We start from the raw sequence: 21,715 nt of genomic DNA, 5'->3' as shown, positions 1-21,715 counted from the left end.
AGCAATTTAGAGTCTTGATGCTATCTACAGTTTGAAGTCTCCTTCCGCGAGACCACTATAACCATCCAGGAGGAGACTCTGCCCCTCCCCCTTCTTGGAGCGTGACCCACCCTCCCTTCTCGATTGAGCCTTGTGGATACTGGTCCGTTGGTGCGAAACGATGGAAGAAAACTCTAATAAAGTAAGAAGTATGCCCGAGTTCCCCAAACCTAGACGCACCTTAGAACTCCTTCAGGCCACTAGAGTAACCTGTCATTCAGCCCGGGTGCTTGGCAGCTCTCCTAGAGTCCCCATCCCATTGTCTCCCTGCTCCCTTCCAGCTCCCTGAATGCCTTGGCTACTTTACTTGTGTGTGACCAGCAGCTGGTGCCCAAACAGGAAAACAGTCGCCGCAGCTTGGATAGATCCAGCCCGTACGGAGATGTTCGTCAACTATGGAGCACGGCCACGCTGTCCACAACGAACGCGTCGGTATCCGGCGTCTGCGAGGACTTCGACGAAGAGGGCAAATCTGTAAGCAAGCTTCGCAAGCACAGCCAGGCCATTTCTATTACGGAAGCCCTGAACCTCGAGCCAGAGGAGATCCAGCAGCAAGCACGTCTAGAGCTTGAACAGTACCATAGCAGATCCTTGGAGCGTGAGATCGAAGAGAATTTCTTAGGTCAGTGTAGCCTCGCTGAGGCGATGGTTGAGCCATAGGGATGGGGCTAGCCCGGGTCTCAACGTCCCTTCCTGCGAAATGGGGATAATTCCATAGAAACCTAAGTTTCTAGGATTTCTTGGGTGGGGGCGCAGGCTGGAATCTTTCACGCTTTAACGCAGACATTCTTTGAGCGCCCCCTACCGGGCAGGCGTCCTATTACGAGGAACTCGGGAAACGCAGGTAGGGCAGTAAAGATCTGGTTGGTTTGGGGTTTTGCTATTTATTTATTTATTTATTTATTTATTTATTTATTTATTTATTATTTGTTTGTTTGTTTATTTATATATTTATATATTTATTTAAATGTGGTGCTGGGGGTCGAAACAAGTGCATTACGCTTGGTAGGAAAATTCTTTACCACTAAAGCCTTATTTCAAGTGGGCCAGCTGAAAGGACAGAATTCATTCCCTGACTGGTATCTGACTGTTTTGGAAGTCTCTCTCTCTCTCTCTCTCTCTTTTTTTTTTTTTTGGTTCTTTTTTTCGGAGCTGGGGACCGAACCCAGGGCCTTGCGCTTTCTAGGCAAGCGCTCTACCACTGAGCTAAATCCCCAACCCCTGGAAGTCTCTCTTTTGGTCAATAGTTACTTTATTTTTATTTTGCGTTTCTTTTTGGAATGAGAGTCTCACTGTATAGCCCAAGATGACCTTGGATCTTGGTATCTTCCTGAGTCAGAGATTACACACCATATGCCAAGCTGTTTGAGATTTGTGTGTGTCTATCTTCTGTCCCTTCCATTTCCACCTTCACCAAGGAATGAGCACTGATAACAGCTCAGTTGTGGAAGTGTACACCTTTGTTCCCAGCATTTGGGAGGTTGTGAATTCAAAGCCAGCCTGGTCTAGATATCGAGTTCCGAGACAGCTAGGTTCACATAGTGAGAACAAGTCTAAACAAATTAGAGTGATACAGATATAATGATTGATATATATGTCACATGTCAGGCACAGGACTTCTTGTACTGTGACCTTTACATGTCACAACTTCCATAAGAGACTGTTGTGGGCTGGGGAACATAGCTTATTGGTAGAGTTCTTTCTTAGCTTAAAGAACTACAAAAGTCCTATGTTCAGTTCTCAGCAACAAACTTACACAGAGCACACAAGTTTCATAAAAGGGAACTCTTATGACTCCATTTACAGGTGATGAATCAAAAACTCTCCAGGTCTCACACAAGGGGACAGTTGGTTCTGGATCCCAGTTGAGTGGGATTTTAAAGCTTAGGGCTGAAGCCAGTGTCCCCTATGGTCTTTGACAAAGGTAGTATCTGGAACTATTCCCTGAACCCCACTACTACTGCGTGCCTACCCATATACAACTCTGTTCCACAGAAGACCCAGGAGCCTGAGCATGACTGGTTTCTCTTTTCATTTCTCCAGCAACATCTTCAGAATCAGAAGTCAGTCTATCAAAGCCGCATCGAGCCTACTGGATAGAGCAGCAGAACAGGGTTGGAGGGGCCTGGGAAGTCTACTGGGGTTGAGTAGTGGGTAGGAGATGGGCAGGTTGAGGCTTGTAGTAGTAGTGGGGTGGGGCAGATTTTAGGAAAGTGGGGCAGGCAGGGTAGGGAGGTCATTTGGGGAGCACTTCAGCTTTATATGGAACTGGGGTTCCTTGGTCCATTGAGTGTCTTGTTGCTTTTCCAGCTGCCCCTGCCTCTGATGGATATCATGGAGACGGAAGTTCTGGACATCCTCAAGAAAGCCCTCAGTAGTGAGCATGCCCTACCCCAGCTTCCACAAAAGATCTTGGTGGCTTTGGCAGGGCTTGGGGCTGTGGAGTTTCAGGATATATATGTTTTGTCAGATCCCCTCAGCACTCACAAATACTCCAAGGACACCCTAAAAATTAAAAGTCAAGAGACTAGGCGCAGGCAGATTCAATGGAGTGAGTGACTCAGAGGACTTAAAATAAGCTCCTTTCTAGCAAGTCTGTTCTTTCCGCTTGTCCAATGGAGTGACCGCCTTTGTGTAGCTTTGCTCCACTCCCAGGCGGGGGAGCTGTGACACATCTGGATTATTTGGGCAAATGTACCGGCTATTGGATTATCTGGATAACCTTCTGTTCATGATATATATGAGCATATAGCAGGAAGAAAGGGCCAGATAACTAGTTCCGAGTAAGTGGCCCAAGAGGGAACTGGCTCTTACTGCACCTGTCTAGGCTCGCAGCAACTTTTTCAGCCTTTTCCCCCTCCATTCTTCACATCACACCTAGGAGATGCAAAATCCCCCAAACTACCACAAGATCCAAATCTAGCACTAACTGCCACATCACATCAGCTGTGGTTCCTCAAATGGGAGGAACCCTCTGCCCTTGCTCATGGCCCTACGCTCAGCTCTGCCCTCTTCCTAGCATATAGGTCCACGATTGGCAGGAGCCACTTCATGACTAAAGAGCTGCAGGGATACATCGAAGGGATGAAGAAGCGCCGGAACAAGAGGCTGTACTGTTTGTCTCAGTGAACCTCCAGCTCAAGTGGCCGACGAGACGTCCTCCCCATGTCCTTTCCGTCCCTCGAACCCAAGCTCGAACCCAAGCTCGAACCCATCTGCATGAAATTTGAATCATAGAGAAATTAAAGAGTCTATGCATGGTTCCAGAGTCAGTGCGTGGCTGCTTGCGTGAGGCGGACGCACGTGGCCCCGCCTTTCCCCGTGACCTTCATTCGGTCACCGCAGTGACCTTGAGTTTTGTCCGCTCGCGTCTCACCAGTACTGCCTTTCCGGAACTCGCAAACCAGGGCTTCTTGTATGTTTTAGGTCTGCTTCTTCATTCGAGGGTCCTCAGGGGTGCTGGTATACCAAATCGGTCAAGTGTCCCATCAACATAATGGGGTGTGTGTGTGGCGGTGGGGGGGGGGGAGAGCAGAACCCCGTTAGGCCCCACCCCTTATGCATATGTAGTTATATAACCACGCCCTCTCATTTACATGCACGTTCGACGCCCTCACAGAGTAGAGTTCACTGAGCAGCTACGCCCACTCTTATAAGCCAGAGCACCGCCCTCCTTCGTGATGCAAGGGTGCTCCGGCTTCTCTACCGCACCAGCTCCTAGTCCTCGCGCCTCCCCTAGGCTCAGGCCCCGTTCCAGGGACCGCCGCGCACGCGTGTGTGTCGCCAAGGCCCGCCCAATAGCCTCGGGGTACGCAGGCGCCGCCGCCTCCCTCGGATATTAGCATAGGGCACCTGGTCCCGCCCCCTGTTTTGCATGCGCAGGCCGACCCCGCCTCCGCTGTCAGCTGGAGGAAGCGGAGTAGGAAGCAGCCGCGATGTCCTTTTGTGTCCTACAAGCAGCCAGCGGCGCCGCCGAGTGAGGGGGGACGCAGCGCGGCGGGGCGGTGCGGCCGGAGGAGGCGGCCCCCGCTCACCCCGGCGCTCCGGGCCGCTCGGCCCCCATGCCTGCCCGCCCGCCCTGCCGGAGCCCAAGGTCCGGGGGCGGAGGGGAACGCGGCCGCGGGGGTGGGCGGGCGCGACGGGGGCCATGTGCTAGCGCGGGCGGGGGCGGGCTGCGGGCGGGGTCGCGCCTAGTGCGGCGGCCGGGTCAGGACCGACTTCAGGTCCTGGCCTCGGGTTAGCCTCGGGCCTTGGAGCGAGTCCCGGGGCAGCTCTCAGATCGATCCTTGAGCATTGCGGGAGTCCTCGGGGTGGGCTGGGATTGAAAGGGGCCCTTGAGGCCACGTGGGGGCGCTTGAAGGGGCTTTGGGCCACTCTCTTCTCTGGGTCATAGGTCACCGTAGCGCGAGGGAGAACTTCTTCCTTGTCGCCTCTTCTTACTTCCTGATAACCTGATAGAAGTCCCCCGCGGGCAATGGGGGGAGGGGAGATTAGTAACTTCAGGCAACTTCCCGTAGGTGAGCGCAGGTTGGTGGTGGTGGGGGTGGAGGTCGCGAGAGGTGGTGAACTCTGCGGCAGCTGGAGTGTAAGAATGAACTGTGCAGGTCTGGGGTGCAAAAGAGGTGGAGCCCCGCCCTACACGGCGTGGCTGGACTGGGCTTGCTAAGGGAGGAGGGGGTGGCGTGTCAGAGGTGAGAGACTCCCTTACAAGAGTGTGGTGAGGGATTATAAGACCTGAGTGTGAGTTTGCTTATGGAGTGTGCTCTTTTGCTGGGGTATGTGAGAACTTGGGACTGGTTAAAGGCCATGTGTGATTTGAAGGTTCCCAGGAGAGCGAGCATGTGTGGACATGTGGAAACTCCTGAGAGAGTGGCCTTAGCCTTTGCCTCCGCCCCCTTTCGCCCCCCTCCCAGTTCTCAATATGCTCTTGAATACTTGAGGGTACCTCCCAACATCTGGAGAAAACTAGGGAGAAGTATCATGCTTATGTTTGGGGGTTGAGAGTTGCCTGCAGGTTGAGGTTACCCTGGTTCCTGGCTTGGGTGGGAGGTAGACTTGCCAAGCCGCTCCCAGGTTCCCAAGAGGAGGACCTGCTGTCAGTTACTGGCCCCAGAGGCTCTGGAGACTCTGTTCCCATGGCGACAGCTGGGGGCCCTCTTCATGGGGAGCCCTTCCTTGGACTCTACCTCCTCCTTCTCCTTGGCTGAGCCTGGAAGCTTGGCCTAGGCCCAGTGTTGCCCAACCTATGTGGCAGGGTGGCTCCCTGTGACCCTGATGGTCTTTTCCTGCAGGTGACCAGCACCATGTCCAGCCAGGTGGTGGGCATCGAGCCTCTCTACATCAAGGCAGAGCCAGCCAGCCCTGACAGTCCAAAGGGTTCCTCAGAGACTGAGACTGAACCCCCGGTGACCCTGGCCTCTGGTCCAGCTCCAGCCCGCTGCCTTCCAGGGCACAAGGAGGAGGAGGATGGGGAGGGGGCAGGGTCTGGTGAGCAGGGCAGTGGGAAGCTAGTGCTCAGCTCTCTACCCAAACGCCTCTGCCTGGTCTGTGGGGATGTGGCCTCTGGCTACCACTACGGTGTGGCATCCTGTGAGGCCTGCAAAGCCTTCTTCAAGAGGACCATCCAGGGTGAGCCCCTACCCCCACCCCTGCTTCTGTGCCCTTTGCCCTGTACCCTTTGGGCCTGGCACTTTCTAATTAGTACAGTACAGTGCTGCATGCAGGAGGCCCTGAGTCTGTGTGTTGCTGCTTGAGGTTGTCCATCTGAAGTTTGAATTTCCTTGTACTTCCCAGGACATCTTTTTTTTTAAGGGGCGTGATGGCTTGGGGATATAGGCGAGGTTAGTAGAATGCTTGCCTAGTTAATAGGAGGCTCTAGGTTCTGTCCTTAGCACCGGCTAAATCAGTGTGGTGCATACCAAAAATCTCAGCACTTTGGAGATGGAACTAAGAGCATCAGAAATTCAAGGTCATCATTAACTACATAGTAAGTTGAAGTACAGCTTGGGCTGTGTGAGAGTCTACCCCCCCCCCCCCCAGAGGGGGGGAAGCTGGGCAGCGGCGGTGCACACCTTTTGAGGCAGACCCAGGTGGATCTGTGAGTTTGAGGCCGACCTGGTCTACAAAGTGAGTCCCTGGACAGCCATGGCTACACAAAGAAACTTTTTGAAGGAAAAAAGCGAAGTAGAAGAAAGAAAAAGCTACCAGCATAGGCCACTGGTGGGCTGGAATGGGATATGGGCCAGGATGCAGGTGCCTGAACCTCTTATAACACTTAGCTCCTGACTTTCCTATTGCCTCTAGTAGCTGCCTACAATTTCCTAGCACAGTACAGAGTTGCTCTTCCTGACTCCCCCAAAACACCACACTACTAACTCAAGGCAGGCCTTTATGGGCAGCTGACATAGGTTTGTTATGTTTTAGCGTCCGGCTTTAAAAAGGCAGGCTTCCTCACTCTTCAGCCACTGGTTTCTCCTTCTCACCCAGGAGAGCATGTCAGAATATGAGGAGGTGATCCAGACATTGACAGCATTCTCAGGGGCAGGCCTAGTGTTCTTATGCAACCATTGGTTACTTTGAGGCTAAACATCATTTACAAAAAGAATATTTTTTTGAGACATTATCTAATTACGTAGTTGGCCTGGAACTTACTGTGTCTTCCAGGCCTAAAGGCTACAACCTTTTGCCTCAGCCTTCCAGGAGTGCTGTGGTTATGGGCAAAAACCACTGAAGCTGACTTGTAAAAATTTCCTCTGCATGTATTTATTTTGTGTGTGTATACATTTTGCACACAGTGTATGTGTGTAGAGGTCAAAGGTGGGAGTAGGTTCCCTAAAGGACCCGGGGATTGAACTCAGGTCATCAGGATTGGCAGCAAGTGACCTTACCTACTGAATCATCTTGCCAGGCCTCAACTGGTTTCAGAACATTTTTTTCTTGACTACTTGTCCTGTGGCATGTACTGTATTCCATCCCCTTATTGCAACCCAAGGAAAAAGGGTCAATGTTAAGAGCTGACACACAGGGAGGCATTTGTAACTACTTGGATCTCTCAAGTAGAAAACGACAGCCCTGGTATTTGGTGCAGGTCCAGAGCTGAGCTCTTAAACTCCAGACCGCTGCCTCTGTGTATCACTAGTAACCTGGACTTTGGACCACTGATAGTGATGTTCTAGAGATTTGTTTTATGGGGTTTTGATATTGTTTTGATATAGGGTCTCGTTGTGTAGCCCTGGCTGACCTGGAACTCACTCTATAGACCTGACTGGCCTTGAATTCAGAGCTCTGCCTGCCTTTCCCTAGAGAGTGCTTGGTTCCAGTGAGTTTTCATTTGACTGAAGTGCACTGGTCTAAAACGGCTCTGCTGGACAGAGCCAGGTGCCTGCCATTCTGACTGTAGGCCAAACCTAACTACTGTAAATTACCTTCATTTATTCTTTTCTTTTTTGCTCCTTCCTCTTCCTCCCTCTTTCTCTCTTTCTTTCTGGAGACAGCATCTCTCTATAAAACTCTTGCTGACCGTCCTGGAACTCACTATGTAGACTGGGCTGGACTCCAAATCACAGAAATCTGCCTGCTCCTGCCTCTCCAGTGCTGGGATTAAAGGCCTGAGCCATTGTGCCTGGCTCCATTCATTTTTTTTTCAACCTTCCTGTCAAAGTATGATTTTGGGGGTGGGAAAGGGAAGTTGTTAGTGATAGAACTTAGGGCCTCATGAACGCTGCTGAGCACATAGGCCAGTGCACTACACGCTAGCCTTAGGTATTAGGAATAGGAAGTACAGTGGGGTTAGTGTTGGTGTATGTCTTTAATCCTAGCACTTGGGAGGCGGAGGCAGGCAGAGAGATGAGTTCAAGGCCAGCCTGGTCTATAGACTGAGTTTCAGGACAGCCAAGGCTATACTCATGGGCCCCACACCAGGGGAGACAATGTCTTGCTATATAGTCCATATACATTCAGTATGAGTATTGACTCTATGCTTGAGCTGAGTATAGCGGGAAAGAGAAACCCTGTCTTGAAAAAACAAACCAAAAGAATAGGAACCACATAAGGTCACAGTTGGTACTCAGGAGACGGAGGCAGGTGGATCGCTCTAGGTTTGAGGTTAGCCTGATCTACATTGGGAGTTTCAGGGCAGCTAGAGCTATAAAGAAAGACCCAAGTCTCAAAACAAACACATAAGTAAACAAGTCCCCACAGCCTTTTCTTTTTCTTTTCTTTTTTCTTTTTTTTTTTTTAGGGATTTATTATTTAGTATATATGAGTTCTGTAGCCATCTTAGACACACCAGAAGAGGGCATCAATCTCATTACAGATGGTTGTGAGCCACCATGTGGTGGCTAGTATTTGAACTCAGGACCTCTGGAAGAGCAGTCAGTGCTCTTAACCCCTGAGCCATCTCTCCAGCCCTATTTTTCCTTCTTAAGTAGGGTCATGCCATATAGCCCAGGCTGGCTTCCATTGGGAGGTTTTCTTCCCTTGGGCTTCCAAGTGTTGGAATTACAGGTGTGTGCTGCAGATCCCAGGTGTCCTTGCTCTTCCCACCCAGCTGTGCCTGAGGCTGGGGAGGTGAAACTTGACTTGGTCAGAACTGTCCCGTTTGAGTTGTAGCATGTGTTGGAGGGCAGAGAGCAGGGTGTGTGTTAAGGTCTTGTCAGGTCCCGGGCTGGAGGGTTTCCCTGGGGAGGCCTCTTGAGCTGAGCATAGCAGCCCTGTGGATATAGGAGGAGAGACACATGAAAGGCCTGCTGGCTCCTTGTGTGCTTTGGTCCTTGGGACAGCCCTGTGAGGCTGAGGGGGCCACTAGTACCTACTACACATCAAGCCTTGTGACTGGCCTTGGGAAACTGGAACTGACACAAAATAAGTTGAGAGAGAACACACAGAGTAAACTGTTCACAATAGCATCCGTCTGATCCCAGCATCTGGGAGGCTGAGGCATGAGAATTGTTCAAGGCAAACTTGGGGTACATAATGAATAAATATGGGCTATATAACAAGACAGTCTCCCCTGGTGTGGTGGCACATGCCCATGATTTTAGCATTTGTAGGTGAGGCAGGAGGAACAAGGTTCAAGGTCATCCTTCCTTCACTACATAGTGAGTCAAAAGGCCAACCTGGCTTACATCTGAGCCCTGTTTCAAAAAAAAAAAAGGGGGGGGGGCTGAGGAGAGGCGCATTTGGTGTTTGCTGCCTAAGCAAGAGGACCTGAATTGGATTCTTAGTACACAGATAAAGGCCACATGTTGGAGGGAGTAACAGGAAGATTTGGGCTACTCTAGTTGAATTGGTGAGCTCCAGGTTCAGTGAGAGACCCTGTTTCAAACTATACAGTTAAGTCAGGCATGCTGGGCACACCTTTATTCCCAAGTGTAGGAGGCAGAGTTTGAGGCTCGCCTTGTCTATATAGTGAATTGAAGTCTGACAAGGGATGTGTGAGATCCTGTTTCAGAACGGGAGAGCCACTGAAGGAGACACCGTACACAAACCCAGGGCTTCCTCATACATACCCACATGTACCTGGAACATACACAAGCCCACAAAGTCTAAAACCAAAACAGCCAGGGTGGTGGCTTACGCTCAGGAGACTGGTGGAGAAGGATTGTTGCAAATTCAAGACTAGCCTGAGCTAAGGTGTGAGACTGTCTCAAAAACAAGAGCCCAGCTACCCAACCAGCACAAAGGGAGCAGGAAGCCGCAGGGTAACTGAACACGTACACATACTATGTATCAGATAGTGGTAAGGCCAGAAGTAGTTGCAGACAGGGATTTGTCACAGGGCACTCAGGAAAGGCCTCTCCAAGGTGATGGGATGTAAGGGAGCAAACGTGGCTGTCAGGATCAGAGTTTAGGCAGGGAATAGAATGCCCCGAGGCTGGCCCTGTCTGAGGAGCACGCAGTGCAGATCAGAATTAGAAAGGATGATTGGCCTGGGCTGTGAGAACCTGGAGGACACTGCTTCACTTATTCTCAGGAGAACTCACTGGAGTTTGATCAGAGGAGAGGGCCGGCATCCCTCAGGCTCCTATGTGGAGAATAGAGACAGCAGGAAGCTAGTGAACCACAATGGTGACAGGTCATGTTGGAAGCCGCAGGCAGGAGTTGGGTTCTGCTAGGTGAGAAGGTGAGGTTCCCAACACTGCCAGTGGGTTGGACATCAGTTGACAGGAAGGTTAGATGGTACTCAGGTTTCCTGAGCAATGGTGGGGGGGGGGGTAATTGCATGCTTGGCAGAAGTGGGGGCCTTGTCCAGCGGGTGGATTATGAGACCCTCCGGATGTCCTGGGGCTGCTGGACATGTGCATGTCAATAGCACAGTGCGCTTCATGCTAGAGATGCAAACCTGGAGGTCTGGGAGATAGGGAGACTGAGCCAGGACATGCTTAGGGGCTGCCCCAGTGTGCTATCCAGAAACCATAGAGGTGCCAGAGGGTATAAGGATCATGCGAGCCTGTCCTAGAAACAAAAACAGCATTGAAGGAGTTCTAGACGTAGAAAGCAGTGTTTTAGGAGATGAGAACTCAGTGGAGCCCTGGACTTAGCCTGGAAGTCACGATGGCCCTTGACAGCAGATGAACCCAGAAGTATGGTTTCAGGGCAAATACTCATCTTGGCCTCTGGGGCCCTGCTTCATCCAAGCAGGGTTCCCCCAGCCCAGTGGTTATTTCCCTCCCTGTCCTGCTCATGGAATCCTGCTCTCCCTTTCCTCCCAATACCCCCAGACTGGTGCTTGCCCGGGGTGAGTCAGGGCTCTCCTGTCATCTGGGCCCCCTCCGGGCTCTGGGAGGCCGCCACTGGAGCCCTGCCTCTTCCTGGCAGGGAGCATCGAGTACAGCTGTCCGGCCTCCAATGAGTGTGAGATCACCAAGCGGAGACGCAAGGCCTGTCAGGCCTGCCGCTTCACCAAGTGCCTGCGGGTGGGCATGCTCAAGGAGGGTGAGCGCTGGGCAGAGCCTGGGTGAGATGGGGGTGGTCCAGTGGGTTGGGTGGGAGCCTGGGGAGAAGGTGGGAAAGTAGGGCTCTATGGAGCTAGTACTTCATGAACTTTACAACTCAAGGTGTGCGTCTGGACCGAGTCCGCGGTGGCCGACAGAAGTACAAGCGGCGGCCAGAGGTGGACCCATTGCCTTTCCCAGGCCCCTTCCCTGCTGGTCCTCTGGCAGTAGCTGGAGGACCCCGGAAGACAGGTGAAGACCCTGGGTTCCTAAGCTTTGGGGGGAGGGGGGCAGCTACTACAGGTCTGTCTGGTTTCCTCTCTTGCCCTGAGACTGAGGTCTTACTTTTCTCATTTCTCCCTAAGAGGTAATTCTAAAATATCTCCACAAACTGAGGTTGTAGCTCATAGAGTGCCTGCCTCCCTGGGTTTATCTATAGCACCGCATATGGTTCCAGCGTTCAGGAGGCAAACCAGGGTCAGGAGTTTAAAGCCATAGGCAGTTGTATAGTACATTCAAGGCCAGACACCCAAGCAGAAGCATGATCAGAATGGGGGTGTCTTAGGGTTTCTGTTGCAGTGGTAAAACACCATGACCAAAAGCAACTTGGTGAGAAACGGTTGATTTCAGCTCTCAGGTCACACTCCCTCACTAAGGAGAGTCAGGGGGCAGGAGCTGGCAGAGGCCATGGAAGAATGCTGCTTACTGGCTTAATCCTCTTGGCTTCCTCAGCCTGCTTTGTTGCACACAGGAATGACACCAGCCACAGTACATAGGGCCCTTCCACACCAGTCAGCAAACAACAAAACCCTATACGTAGACTTCCCTGCAGGCCAATCTGATGGAGGCATTTTCTCAAGATTTCATCTTCCCACATTTATGTGTATCAAGCTGACAAGGACCAATCAGCACAGAGGGTTTTGTTTTCTGTAAAGGTGTTGGGGGAACCAGGGTCCATTAAATGCTAGACTGGGGTGTCTGTAAGCTACCCAAAAGCCTCAGGGCGAGATTTTCTAGTGCTCACAGCCCTTACTATCAGATTCAAAGAAGGCCAGAGGGGAATGTCTGGGAAGGCACCTGACTCTGAGGGGCTTCAGAGGTCTGTCAGATATGTGTTCATGACTCTAGTCCTGCACCTGTCACTGTAGCCCCAGTTAACGCCCTGGTGTCTCATCTGCTGGTGGTTGAACCTGAGAAGCTGTACGCCATGCCTGACCCAGCAAGCCCTGATGGACACCTCCCTGCTGTGGCCACTCTCTGTGATCTTTTTGATAGAGAGATAGTGGTCACCATCAGCTGGGCCAAGAGCATCCCAGGTAAAGGGCCTGGTGGTCAGAGCATCCTTGAACAGGTAGGCCCTATTTGACCCTGCTGCCTTCTTGACCTGTCCTGCTTCCCCTGCCCTCCAGGCTTCTCCTCACTGTCACTCTCTGACCAGATGTCAGTACTGCAGAGTGTGTGGATGGAGGTGCTGGTGCTGGGTGTGGCCCAGCGCTCACTGCCACTGCAGGATGAGCTGGCCTTTGCTGAGGACCTGGTCCTGGATGAAGAGGGGGCACGGGCTGCTGGTCTGGGGGATCTGGGGGCAGCCCTGCTGCAGCTGGTTCGGCGGCTGCAAGCCCTACGGCTGGAGCGGGAGGAGTACGTCCTGCTGAAAGCTCTGGCCCTTGCCAACTCTGGTGAGTATTCAGGGGAAACACACACAGGTCTCCCCATAAGGTCCTCCAGCTGTCGATGGTGGTGGTATGTTCCTTTTTTGTGGATAAAAGACAGCTAAGGCTTAATTATTGAAAATAACCAAGTAAGCCAAGGCCCTGAATTATACATGGGATTCTGAGCCTTTGGGGGGCTGACAAAGCAATGGTGAGAGGGGAAGTGGGGAGGTTGAGAGGTGGCCACAGGTGAGAAAGGGTGGGCCCTGGCTCACAGGCCAAGCAGTGAGTGCATTGCCCCACCCTGTGGTGTCCAAACAGATGAGTCCTGCCCCTTAGTCTCTCAGCCAGTGGTTCTCTCCCCCCAGACTCCGTGCACATTGAAGATGCTGAGGCTGTGGAGCAGCTGCGCGAAGCCCTGCACGAGGCCCTGCTGGAGTATGAAGCTGGCCGGGCTGGCCCTGGAGGGGGTGCTGAGCGGAGGCGCGCAGGCAGGCTGCTGCTTACGCTGCCACTCCTCCGCCAGACAGCAGGCAAAGTCCTGGCCCATTTCTATGGGGTGAAGCTGGAGGGCAAAGTGCCCATGCACAAGCTGTTTTTGGAAATGCTTGAGGCCATGATGGACTGAGGCAAGGGGTGGGACAGGGTGGGGTGGCTGGCAGGATCTGCCTGGCATAGGGTGTTAGCCCCAAGGGGGCAAAGCTGGAGTCTGGGCAGTGCCACAGCCTGCTGGCAGGGCCAGGGCAATGCCATCCGCCCCTGGGAGCAGGCTTCATGCCCTCCCCTCCCCCCTTTGGGGGGGATTGTCAGAAGCCAGGAAAGTGAATGCCCAGGTGTGGGCACAGTGCTGCCCCTTGCAAGCCATAACGTGCCCCCTCCCAGAGTGTCGGGGGCCTTGCGGAAGCCATAGGGGGCTGTAGGGGATGTGTAGGAGGCAAAAACTGATCTCAGGGAGGGAAGGGGATGGAGACCACAGTCTCCCAGTGGGTGATGCTTTTGCTGCTGCTTACTCCGACCTCCTCTCCAGAGCAGAGGGGGGCTTGGAAAGCAAAGGCCCTGCCCCTTCGCTCCTCTCCTCATTGCATTGGGCATTAGTGCCCCCCCTTGAAGCAATAACTCCAAGCAGGCTCCAGCCCCTGGACCCCTGGGGTGGCCAGGGCCCCCTATCAGCTCCCACCTCAAGGGATGGGGGACAGCACTGCCTCTACGCCCTGCAGAGCAATAACACTATATTTATTTTTGGGTTTGGCCAGGGAGGCGCAGGGCCATGGGGCAAGCCAGGGCCCAGAGCCCTTGGCTGTACAGAGACTCTATTTTAATGTATATTTGCTGCAAAGAGAAACCGCTTTTGGTTTTGAACCTTTAATGAGAAAAAAAATATACTATGGAGCTCAAGTACACGGTGGTTGGTGAATCATTGGGGGAATTTGGGGGGTCACGCACGACACATCTAGTTAACAGACCATACAACAGATAACACACACAGTCACGAAACACCAAAGATGTGGCTAACAAGGTTACGTCTCGGTTTCCTCATCATTCAACAGCATATTGGGGATCCCGCGGCTGATGGGGAAAAGACGACCAGATTCTGGGCATTGCAGGGTGCCCTCCAGCACATCAACCTGCGGGGGAGCAGAGCAAAGCTAAGCACAGGAAACCTCAGGGGCAGTGGGGGGAGCTAGGCAGGTGATGAACAAGGATTCTCACCTCAAGCAACACATGGTGCATCTTCCTCAAAAACGTCTCATCGTGCTCATAGCCTTCAGTCGGCTCTTTGGGTACCTCGGCCAAGTTTAACTGTGAAAAGGAGGTTTACTTGGTCAGTGGGCACACAGACACCGAACCCACCCCGGCAGGGAAGAGCCCTGCCCCCGAGGGGTGACAAAAAGGGCGGGGTTCTCACGGTGTCCGCTGCCTGCACAAGCGCCGCCCACTCCACTTTGGGGATCATCCGCGCCACGAAGTCGGGGTTGAACTCCACAGGGTTGATGCGGACCTCGGTGGCCTGCGGGGAGAAAGGTTTGGCGAGGTAGGTCCGGGCCCCGAAGTCTTTACCCTGAACTATAAGGGGCGACAAACCTTGTGCAGTTACCTGCAGGCGCAGCGGGAAGCCACGCGTGCCCACGCCCCGCACATGCGAGCTGAGGAGATTGTGGGTGAGCAGTTTCATGTTGTCGCACCGGAGCTCCGGAGGCCGGAACCGGAAGGAGTCCACACTTCTCTTTTGCGCCACTTCCGCTGCTGAAGCAGTTGGCTACTTCCCCGGACCGGAAGTGGTGCACTTAGGGGAAATTTTGGGGCTTTGCGGCAACAGAGATGGGAAGAACTGTGTTGGGTCAAGTTTTGATACCGGAAGCGTTTCTCGGGAAGATTGCAAACCCCGCTCTCCGTAAATGGTACATATTATGCAAATCACATGTGTCGCGGCGCTCTGGTTGAATGTAAAACAAGCACATTTGAGGCTTAGCCAGATTACCCCCCGATCTCTGTTTGCAGTTAAGGGTCAGAAACGGTCACATCGGTAAGCCAGGAACTTCTTTCTGTATACAAATAAGGCGTGCGACCTCTGGAAGATCCGTCGCGTCACAACGCGTCACGGCCCAGCCCTATAAGCGGGCGTAGTGTGTGCGGCGTGCTGGTGTGGGCGGAGCGGTCTTTGTACCCACCTCCTGTGGGCAGAGTCATCTGCGGGTGGGCTGCGGCGGCGGGGCGGGCATGGTCCAGCTGAGGTTTTGCGTCCTAGGCAGCATAGCCGGATCGGTGCTCCGTGCATCGGCTACTTGGACGTGCGTGGCAGGCAGAGCAGGCCGGAAAGGAGCAGGTTGGGAGTGTGGTGGGGCCCGCAGCTTCAGCAGTGCCGCGGTGACTATGGCCCCGATCAAGGTGACCGGTTTTACCTTTCCTGGGTCCAACCTGTCGCGTCTCTTTGGGTTCCACACGGGGTCTCGGATCTGTCCTCCTCGACATTTCTTCTTGTCATGCTTTCTGTAAGACCTTGTCGTTGCCTTTCCGTCCTAGGACATTTCTTGAGCCGCCCTCTCAAACCTACTATGCCACTGCCAGGGATCATTTTCAAGCGACCGAATGCTGTGTCATTTCCCACATTTTTGAAATATCTCTTTTGCCGCTTGGTCGCTTTTCAAACCCTTTATACACTTCACCAAAGCCCCAGCCCTTTCCGTGTTGTACTAGACTTCGCCTCATCTTTTGCAAGAGCTGTGTGGTTCCTTGGAGACCGGGGTCTGTCTTTCCCACTTCTGTCTCCACTTTGTGAATGCTTCCCCGCCCCACTTCTGTTTGGTCTTTCTGGGAATTCTTGAACGTATCCCCTCTCCTGTTCTTGGACTTCAATTTTAGAGAAAGAGAGAGGAAGGAAGGAAGGGAGGGAGGGAGGGAAGAAGGAGAGAGAGAGAGAGAGAGAGAGAGAGAGAGAGAGAGAGAGAGATTGATTGATTGATTGATTCACTATATAGTCTTGGCTGGCCTGGAACTTGGAGTGAGACTGGTCCCAAACTTCTAGAGATTAGTCTGCCTCTGCATCCCCAATGTTAGGATTGAAGGCCCTTAAAAATAACAAAACAACTTTTAAATACCTACTTGTTTATGTGTGTGTGTTTGGTAACAGGCATGTGACTCTGGAGGTCAGAGGACAGTTTCCTCAGGAGTCAGTCTTTCTCGTATGTGGATTGTGGGGAAAGAACTCAGGTGATGAGGCTTGGTGGTGGGCAACTTTACCTACTCACTTCATCCTTTTCCTTTCTTCTGTGGCTCCAGGAAGCCTGGTGGGCTGACTCTGAGAGCCCACGTCCTGAACAGTTTTTGGCTTAGGCATCTTCCCTGGTTTTCCAACATGCTTCTCCTGGTGTGTGGGTGGGATTTTTCTCCTTCCCTGTTACTAGGTGCTTTCTCAACCCTAGACACAGTCCTCTGCATTCCTCCTCTGTGCCTTGATCCATCTTGGGTGGCTTTGTTTTCACAGCATTGCAACACTTGAGAAGGCCTCTCCCTTTCTCTGTTGCCACCAACTGGCCTTAAGCAGAAAAAGGCTTTGAAACATGTAGGATGTGGGGCTGGCAGGAGATATGGAAGATTGAGAGAGCAAGGACAGAAATGAACCCCTGGGACCAGATAGGCACTTTCTGTGCTGGGTATAAACACTGGCTCCATGAAGGTCTGTCTGTAGGGCTGTGGTCTATTTGGCCTCTCTTTACTCGGTCTTACCCTGGTGTCCTTTTCTCTAGGTGGGAGACACCATTCCCTCAGTGGAGGTATTTGAAGGGGAACCTGGAAAGAAGGTGAACTTGGCAGAGCTGTTCAAGGACAAGAAAGGTGTTTTGTTTGGAGTCCCTGGGGCATTTACACCTGGCTGTTCCAAGGTGAGATTTCTCCTTCTCCAGAATCAGAAACTGGAACCGGGAGCGTGGGAGAAAAGAACCCCGATAAATCTGATAGCTTTGATTATAGCTGCTGGTGGAAGCACTGTGAAAATCACTTGGGAGACCGGCTAATGAGGCAAAAACTTTGCCTATGGGATTTCATGGTCTTGACCAGAGATACTTAGGTCCAAGCTTCCTGGTAGCCAAGGCAAAAAGGAAGTGGTCTGTTTCATACTGGCTTCCTTACCCTGATCAGGGATGTTAGGAAATAGGAGGAGGAGCAGGCTGAGCAAAACCAGCAATTGTCTCTCTTTTGACTCTTTGTTTTCCTCTTAGACCCATCTGCCTGGGTTTGTGGAGCAAGCCGGAGCTCTGAAGGCCAAGGGAGCACAAGTGGTGGCCTGTCTGAGTGTTAATGATGTCTTCGTGACTGCAGAGTGGGGTCGAGCCCACCAGGCAGAAGGCAAGGTGAGGTGTGGGGCCTGTGAGGGGTCGGGGCCAGGTAGAAGGTTTCCTTGTTTTTTATTACACTTTATTTACTCATTTTGTATGTGGGGTGGGCACTTGTACCATTATGCACAAGTGGAAGTCGGAGGAGAGCCTGTGAGACTTGATTCTCTCTTACCATGTAGGGTCATGGGGATTGAACTCAGGTTTCCACACTTGCCAGCAGGCACCTTCACTTATAGAGCCCTCTCACTGGGGATTTCCCTGTGACATTTATTCTCTTTCCTTCAGGTTCAGCTCCTGGCTGACCCCACTGGAGCTTTTGGAAAGGTAAGCGTACCACCCTTCCTTCAGCCTGCAGTTGGTCCTGCAGGGACATGTTATGTGGGAGCAGCCCCTGGCCTGTTTGGGGGTTCCTGACACCCATTTCTGCCGGTCCCCTAGGAGACAGATTTACTACTAGATGATTCTTTGGTGTCTCTCTTTGGGAATCGTCGGCTAAAAAGGTAAAGTGGAAGTCCCCCCTCCCCCCACTGGTGTTGGCACTAGGGGCCCTGGCTGCTGCCTGGGCTTCTGCAGTTGTACCTCTTTCCGGCAGGTTCTCCATGGTGATAGACAAGGGCGTAGTAAAGGCACTGAACGTGGAGCCGGATGGCACAGGCCTCACCTGCAGCCTGGCCCCCAACATCCTCTCACAACTCTGAGGCCCTGACCAGAATGTCCTCTGACTCTCCCATCTCCTCCACCCAGCTCTGGGCCAAAGGCCCAGTACCTCCTTACCTGAGGGCCACTGGAATGGAACCTTGACAATATTTCTGCAATAAACAGTTTAATTTGTGTCTTTGCCTCTGGCATGGAATCGTCTGCTTCGCCCTTACTCACCGGTAGCCATAGATAGAGCTGAAGTCAGTGGCAGAGGTTTGGAGGAGAAAATGGAGGGACAGCCGGGATAGGTTTCCAGAAGGTAGCATCCTCTAAGCTAGCCTGAAGCTGAGAGGAAGCCGGAATTGGTTTTGCTTGGTACATCATGGGACAGCTGGCGCTTGGCCTAGGAGCTGGCAGACTCCATTGACTTTTTTTAAAAAGATTTATTTATTATACATAAGTACACTGTAGTTGTCTTCAGACACACCAGAAGAGGGCATCAGATCCCATTACAGATGGCTGTGAGCCACCATGTGGTTGCTGGGATTTGAACTCAGGACCTCTGGAAGAGCAGTCAGTGCTCTTAACCGCTGAGCCATCTCTCCAGCCCCCTCCATTGACTTAATACACAGGGCTGGAAGCTTTGCATTTTGTGAACTGCCATTCCTCCAGAAGCACCCTGGCTCTGGCTTGGCTTCATCAGAGCACACAGTACCAGGGTCAGGACAGAAGACTTCCCCAGGGAAGAGCCTTGGAGAGGTGTGGCCGGTGGGGAGTGGGAATCTGGGCCAAGAGCCAGGGTTGCCAGTGGGGCCTCAGGAGATCCAGATCCTGCTGCTGGCCTTTGGATCTATGTTCAAGGGAGCAGGGGGATTGTTGGGGACCCCTCGTGCTTGGGAGGTTGTACCCCAACAGTAGATTCTTACCAAGCACCTGCCTGATCTGTGTAGGCATAGTGAGGTACATACTAGGCCTGTCCAGTACTCTGGACCAAACCAGCTCTGCAGCAGCCAGATGGGAGGCCAAGCAGGGTGGAAAAGAGTCAGGCTGAGCTGGAAGGTAACTGGCCCAGGTTACAGCAGGCTCAGGCACTCTGGGCACTGGGGCTACTTGCTGAGGCCATCTGGTAGTCAGCAGGAATTGAGACCTCTGAGAGCAGGTTGCCTCCCAGTTAACCACAGGACTTCTCCAGGGCACAGGTCAGATTCAAATCTGAGCCAGTGAGTGGAGCTCGGAACTGGGAGCCAAATGGGCCAGGTGGGGCCATGGGCTCACAGGGGAGAGGCCTAGGTTATGATACTGGGGTCTCTTACTAAGGGACCCACAGTTCAGCCATCTGAGTGGTCAGTGCACCCGTCTTTTCTCCCGAGATTCATCGCACCCACCACCCTTACATCACTGGCCACTTCTCATCTGTCCTCTTGTGATGCTTGGGTAATGGTGACCCTGACAGGCACAGTACAAAGAGACTTGTTCCTTCCCAGGTCCCATCTCTCAGATCTTTACAGTCAAATGAAGGGGCTAAGGGTTGGGAATTTAGCTCAGTAGTAGAGCACTTGCCTACCAAGCACAAGGCCCTGGGTTTGGTTCTCAGCTCCAGGAAAATAAATTAAAAAAAAAAAAAAAAGAAGGATCTGAGGAGCAGGGCTTCTAGCACAGGTTCTAGCACATGGGCCAGTACAGAACCCTGGCCTCTGGGTTGCGTCTCCTCTTGCCTGAAGCTCACACTGCCTCAGTAGTCAGTCACTCTCATAGGTGCCAACTCCCATTTCTCATCAGCTGCCTGGTTTTCCCCATCCTTGTAAGACCTCCAAAGAAGTGTCCCCACCGGAGTCTCTTGCCACTGGCTGGGTCTCAGCTGAGAGAAAGGAATTAAAAGTTTCCCTGGAGCCTAAGCCGTGGGGGTTGGGAGTCCTGCCTGCACAACACCTGGGCTGGTGGAATGTCTAGCAGTTGAGCCAGCCCTGGAGCAGCGGCTCCTCAGGAGATCAATAGCAGTCAGGAGAATGCAGTAAGGCTGGGCTTTAGGCCTGAGGTAAGGCTAGCCAGGCCTGAGGCTGCACCTGGAAGAGGGACTGGCGCCTTCCTGGGCTGTAGAGACCAAAGGGCCAATATTAAAACCAAACACGTGAACAAAATGTCCTAAAATGACCTGAACACACACTTGCCTTGTGCTGCTGGAGTAGGAAGCCTGAGGGTCAGCCTTTACGAAGAGAGGTTTGGGGCTGGAGAGAGGCTCACTGGCTGAGCTGCCAGAGCACCTGAGTTCAATTCCAGCACCTACATGATAGTTCACAGCCAGTTCTAACTCCAGTTCTAGGGCTTCTGACCCCCTCCTCTGGCATTCATGGGCACTGTGCACATGCACGTAGACATACCTGCAGGCAAAACACCCATGCTCCTAAAATAAAATTAAAAAAAGAAAAAATGGTCAGGCATGGTGGCTTATGCCTTTACTCCAACACTCAGGAACCAGAGGCAAATTATGTTCCAGGACAGCCAGGAACTATGTGTTACACAGAGAAACTGTCTCAAAAAACAATAAATAAATAAATAAATAAATAAATAAATAAATAAATAAATAAATAAGAAGAAGAGAGGAGGAGGAGGAGAGGAGGAGAAAGAAGTCTGATCTGAACTCTACACCTTGCCATGGACAGCCTTAAACTCATTGTCCTGTTTAGCTTCAAGTGCTGGAACTGTAGGTGTCATCTCTGCTCACCTTCTCTTGGTATTCGTTATTGTTAAACAGGGTCCCACTGTGTGGCCCCGGGGTGCCCTGTAACTCTGTGTAGACCAGGCCAGTCTAGAACTCAAGAGTTCTGCCCGCCTCTGCCTCCCAAGAGCTGGGATTTACAGGTGTACAACACCATACCCCACCTAACATTCTCTCTCTGTGTGTGTGTGTGTGTGTGTGTGTGTGTGTGTGTGTGTGTGTGTGTGCTCACTGTAGCCCAGGCCAGCAATCCTCCTGCTTCAGTCTGGTGTTACAAACATGAGGTACTGATGCAGGCTAGAGATGGTCCCTAGTTTATGTGGCCTGTCCCACGGTGAAAGGTGGACAGGGCAGGGAGTGAGCTAATTTTCCTCCCTGCTTTCAGAACAAATTCACTCTTGGAATGTAAAACATGCAGCCACCTGCCAGGCTGCGCTGCGTAACCTGGTCACCTACCTTCCTTAGTCCAACATTCCTCCTCTGCTGCACGAGTGACCACTTTCCAGCATGTGAACTGTGTCACCCATTAAAACCATAACACATCCCCAAATAAAGCCACCGACCAGCCAGGATCAGCACACCTGGACCCCCAGGGCCAATGTTTAACTCAACATCTGCAGTGCTTGGCTCCTCTAGGTGGATCTCTCTGAAGTGCTACTGAATAGACCCTGTATAACCCCAAGGATGCCAGGAAACCCACAAACCCTCAGGTAGGCCTACCTGGAAGGCACTGGAGCCCAGAGGGATCCTCAAGCTTGGGGCTTTGACTTCCAGAGTGTGAATTGTAATCAGCTACTAGATGTTAGTGTCCATGGTCAGTCAGGTTTTCTAGGACTGCATTCTCTTTATCCTGAAAGGGCTGGCAAGATGGCCAAGCCTCATGACTTGAATTTGATCCTGGGA

The 21,715-nt window shown here is 52.3% G+C and overlaps 4 protein-coding genes across 22 annotated transcripts; 3 read left to right on the top strand and 1 right to left on the bottom strand.

The window, feature by feature from the left end:
• The first annotated feature begins 5 nt into the window (after positions 1-5).
• Positions 6-3,300, top strand: Catsperz (catsper channel auxiliary subunit zeta). Of its 10 annotated transcripts, none has more exons than XM_063279947.1 (5): positions 6-181; positions 379-661; positions 2,083-2,153; positions 2,350-2,416; positions 3,066-3,300. In XM_063279947.1, the coding sequence occupies exons 1-5, from the start codon at positions 161-163 to the stop codon at positions 3,092-3,094; spliced, it is 471 nt and encodes a 156-aa protein (XP_063136017.1). In that variant the 5' UTR covers positions 6-160; the 3' UTR covers positions 3,095-3,300. The 10 variants fall into 10 exon arrangements, with proteins under 10 accessions (XP_063136017.1, XP_063136009.1, XP_063136014.1 ...); XM_063279939.1 differs by having other exon boundaries at positions 3,059-3,300; XM_063279944.1 differs by having other exon boundaries at positions 364-661.
• Positions 3,301-3,899: 599 nt separating this feature from the next.
• Positions 3,900-14,023, top strand: Esrra (estrogen related receptor, alpha). 5 transcript variants are annotated; one of them, NM_001008511.2, is made up of 7 exons: positions 4,027-4,132; positions 5,331-5,667; positions 10,858-10,974; positions 11,097-11,225; positions 12,122-12,289; positions 12,383-12,652; positions 12,994-14,023. In NM_001008511.2, the coding sequence occupies exons 2-7, from the start codon at positions 5,343-5,345 to the stop codon at positions 13,251-13,253; spliced, it is 1,269 nt and encodes a 422-aa protein (NP_001008511.2). In that variant the 5' UTR covers positions 4,027-4,132; positions 5,331-5,342; the 3' UTR covers positions 13,254-14,023. The 5 variants fall into 5 exon arrangements, with proteins under 5 accessions (XP_063142950.1, XP_038964454.1, XP_038964451.1 ...); XM_039108526.2 differs by lacking the exon at positions 5,331-5,667 and having other exon boundaries at positions 3,946-4,132; XM_039108523.2 differs by lacking the exon at positions 5,331-5,667 and having other exon boundaries at positions 4,010-4,132; positions 10,761-10,974.
• On the bottom strand, positions 13,972-14,825 carry Trmt112 (tRNA methyltransferase activator subunit 11-2). Its single transcript, NM_001106330.2, has 4 exons — positions 14,721-14,825; positions 14,532-14,633; positions 14,336-14,425; positions 13,972-14,250 (listed from the first exon to the last, which is right to left on the bottom strand). The coding sequence occupies exons 1-4, from the start codon at positions 14,796-14,798 to the stop codon at positions 14,143-14,145; spliced, it is 378 nt and encodes a 125-aa protein (NP_001099800.1). The 5' UTR covers positions 14,799-14,825; the 3' UTR covers positions 13,972-14,142.
• On the top strand, positions 14,545-18,290 carry Prdx5 (peroxiredoxin 5). 6 transcript variants are annotated; one of them, XM_039105128.2, is made up of 7 exons: positions 14,545-14,657; positions 15,372-15,511; positions 16,870-17,004; positions 17,341-17,472; positions 17,743-17,781; positions 17,896-17,957; positions 18,050-18,290. In XM_039105128.2, the coding sequence occupies exons 2-7, from the start codon at positions 15,497-15,499 to the stop codon at positions 18,153-18,155; spliced, it is 489 nt and encodes a 162-aa protein (XP_038961056.1). In that variant the 5' UTR covers positions 14,545-14,657; positions 15,372-15,496; the 3' UTR covers positions 18,156-18,290.
• Positions 18,291-21,715: the final 3,425 nt, after the last annotated feature.

Source organism: Rattus norvegicus, chromosome 1 (assembly GCF_036323735.1).
Source record: "Rattus norvegicus strain BN/NHsdMcwi chromosome 1, GRCr8, whole genome shotgun sequence".
Classification (NCBI taxonomy): Eukaryota; Metazoa; Chordata; class Mammalia; order Rodentia; family Muridae; genus Rattus; species Rattus norvegicus.
The sequence above is the reverse complement of the archived record's forward strand: the minus strand, read 5'-3'. Positions and strand labels throughout refer to the sequence as shown.

Excerpts from the sequence above, each read along its gene's own strand:
- Catsperz (XM_063279933.1), top strand. The coding sequence starts at position 161 with ATGGAAGAAAACTCTAATAAA. Across the intron at positions 182-363 it reads TGGAAGAAAACTCTAATAAA|CTGGTGCCCAAACAGGAAAA; the intron begins GTAAGAAGTATG and ends TGTGACCAGCAG. Across the intron at positions 2,154-2,349 it reads GGATAGAGCAGCAGAACAGG|CTGCCCCTGCCTCTGATGGA; the intron begins GTTGGAGGGGCC and ends TTGCTTTTCCAG.
- Esrra (NM_001008511.2), top strand. The coding sequence starts at position 5,343 with ATGTCCAGCCAGGTGGTGGGCATCGAGCCTCTCTACATCAAGGCAGAG. Across the intron at positions 12,290-12,382 it reads CTGGGCCAAGAGCATCCCAG|GCTTCTCCTCACTGTCACTC; the intron begins GTAAAGGGCCTG and ends CCTGCCCTCCAG. Across the intron at positions 12,653-12,993 it reads TCTGGCCCTTGCCAACTCTG|ACTCCGTGCACATTGAAGAT; the intron begins GTGAGTATTCAG and ends CTCTCCCCCCAG.
- Trmt112 (NM_001106330.2), bottom strand. The coding sequence starts at position 14,798 with ATGAAACTGCTCACCCACAATCTCCTCAGCTCGCATGTGCGGGGCGTG. Across the intron at positions 14,634-14,720 it reads GCTTCCCGCTGCGCCTGCAG|GCCACCGAGGTCCGCATCAA; the intron begins GTAACTGCACAA and ends TTCTCCCCGCAG. Across the intron at positions 14,426-14,531 it reads TTGTGCAGGCAGCGGACACC|TTAAACTTGGCCGAGGTACC; the intron begins GTGAGAACCCCG and ends TCCTTTTCACAG.
- Prdx5 (XM_063288110.1), top strand. The coding sequence starts at position 15,344 with ATGGTCCAGCTGAGGTTTTGCGTCCTAGGCAGCATAGCCGGATCGGTG. Across the intron at positions 15,512-16,869 it reads TGACTATGGCCCCGATCAAG|GTGGGAGACACCATTCCCTC; the intron begins GTGACCGGTTTT and ends CCTTTTCTCTAG. Across the intron at positions 17,005-17,340 it reads TTACACCTGGCTGTTCCAAG|ACCCATCTGCCTGGGTTTGT; the intron begins GTGAGATTTCTC and ends TTTTCCTCTTAG.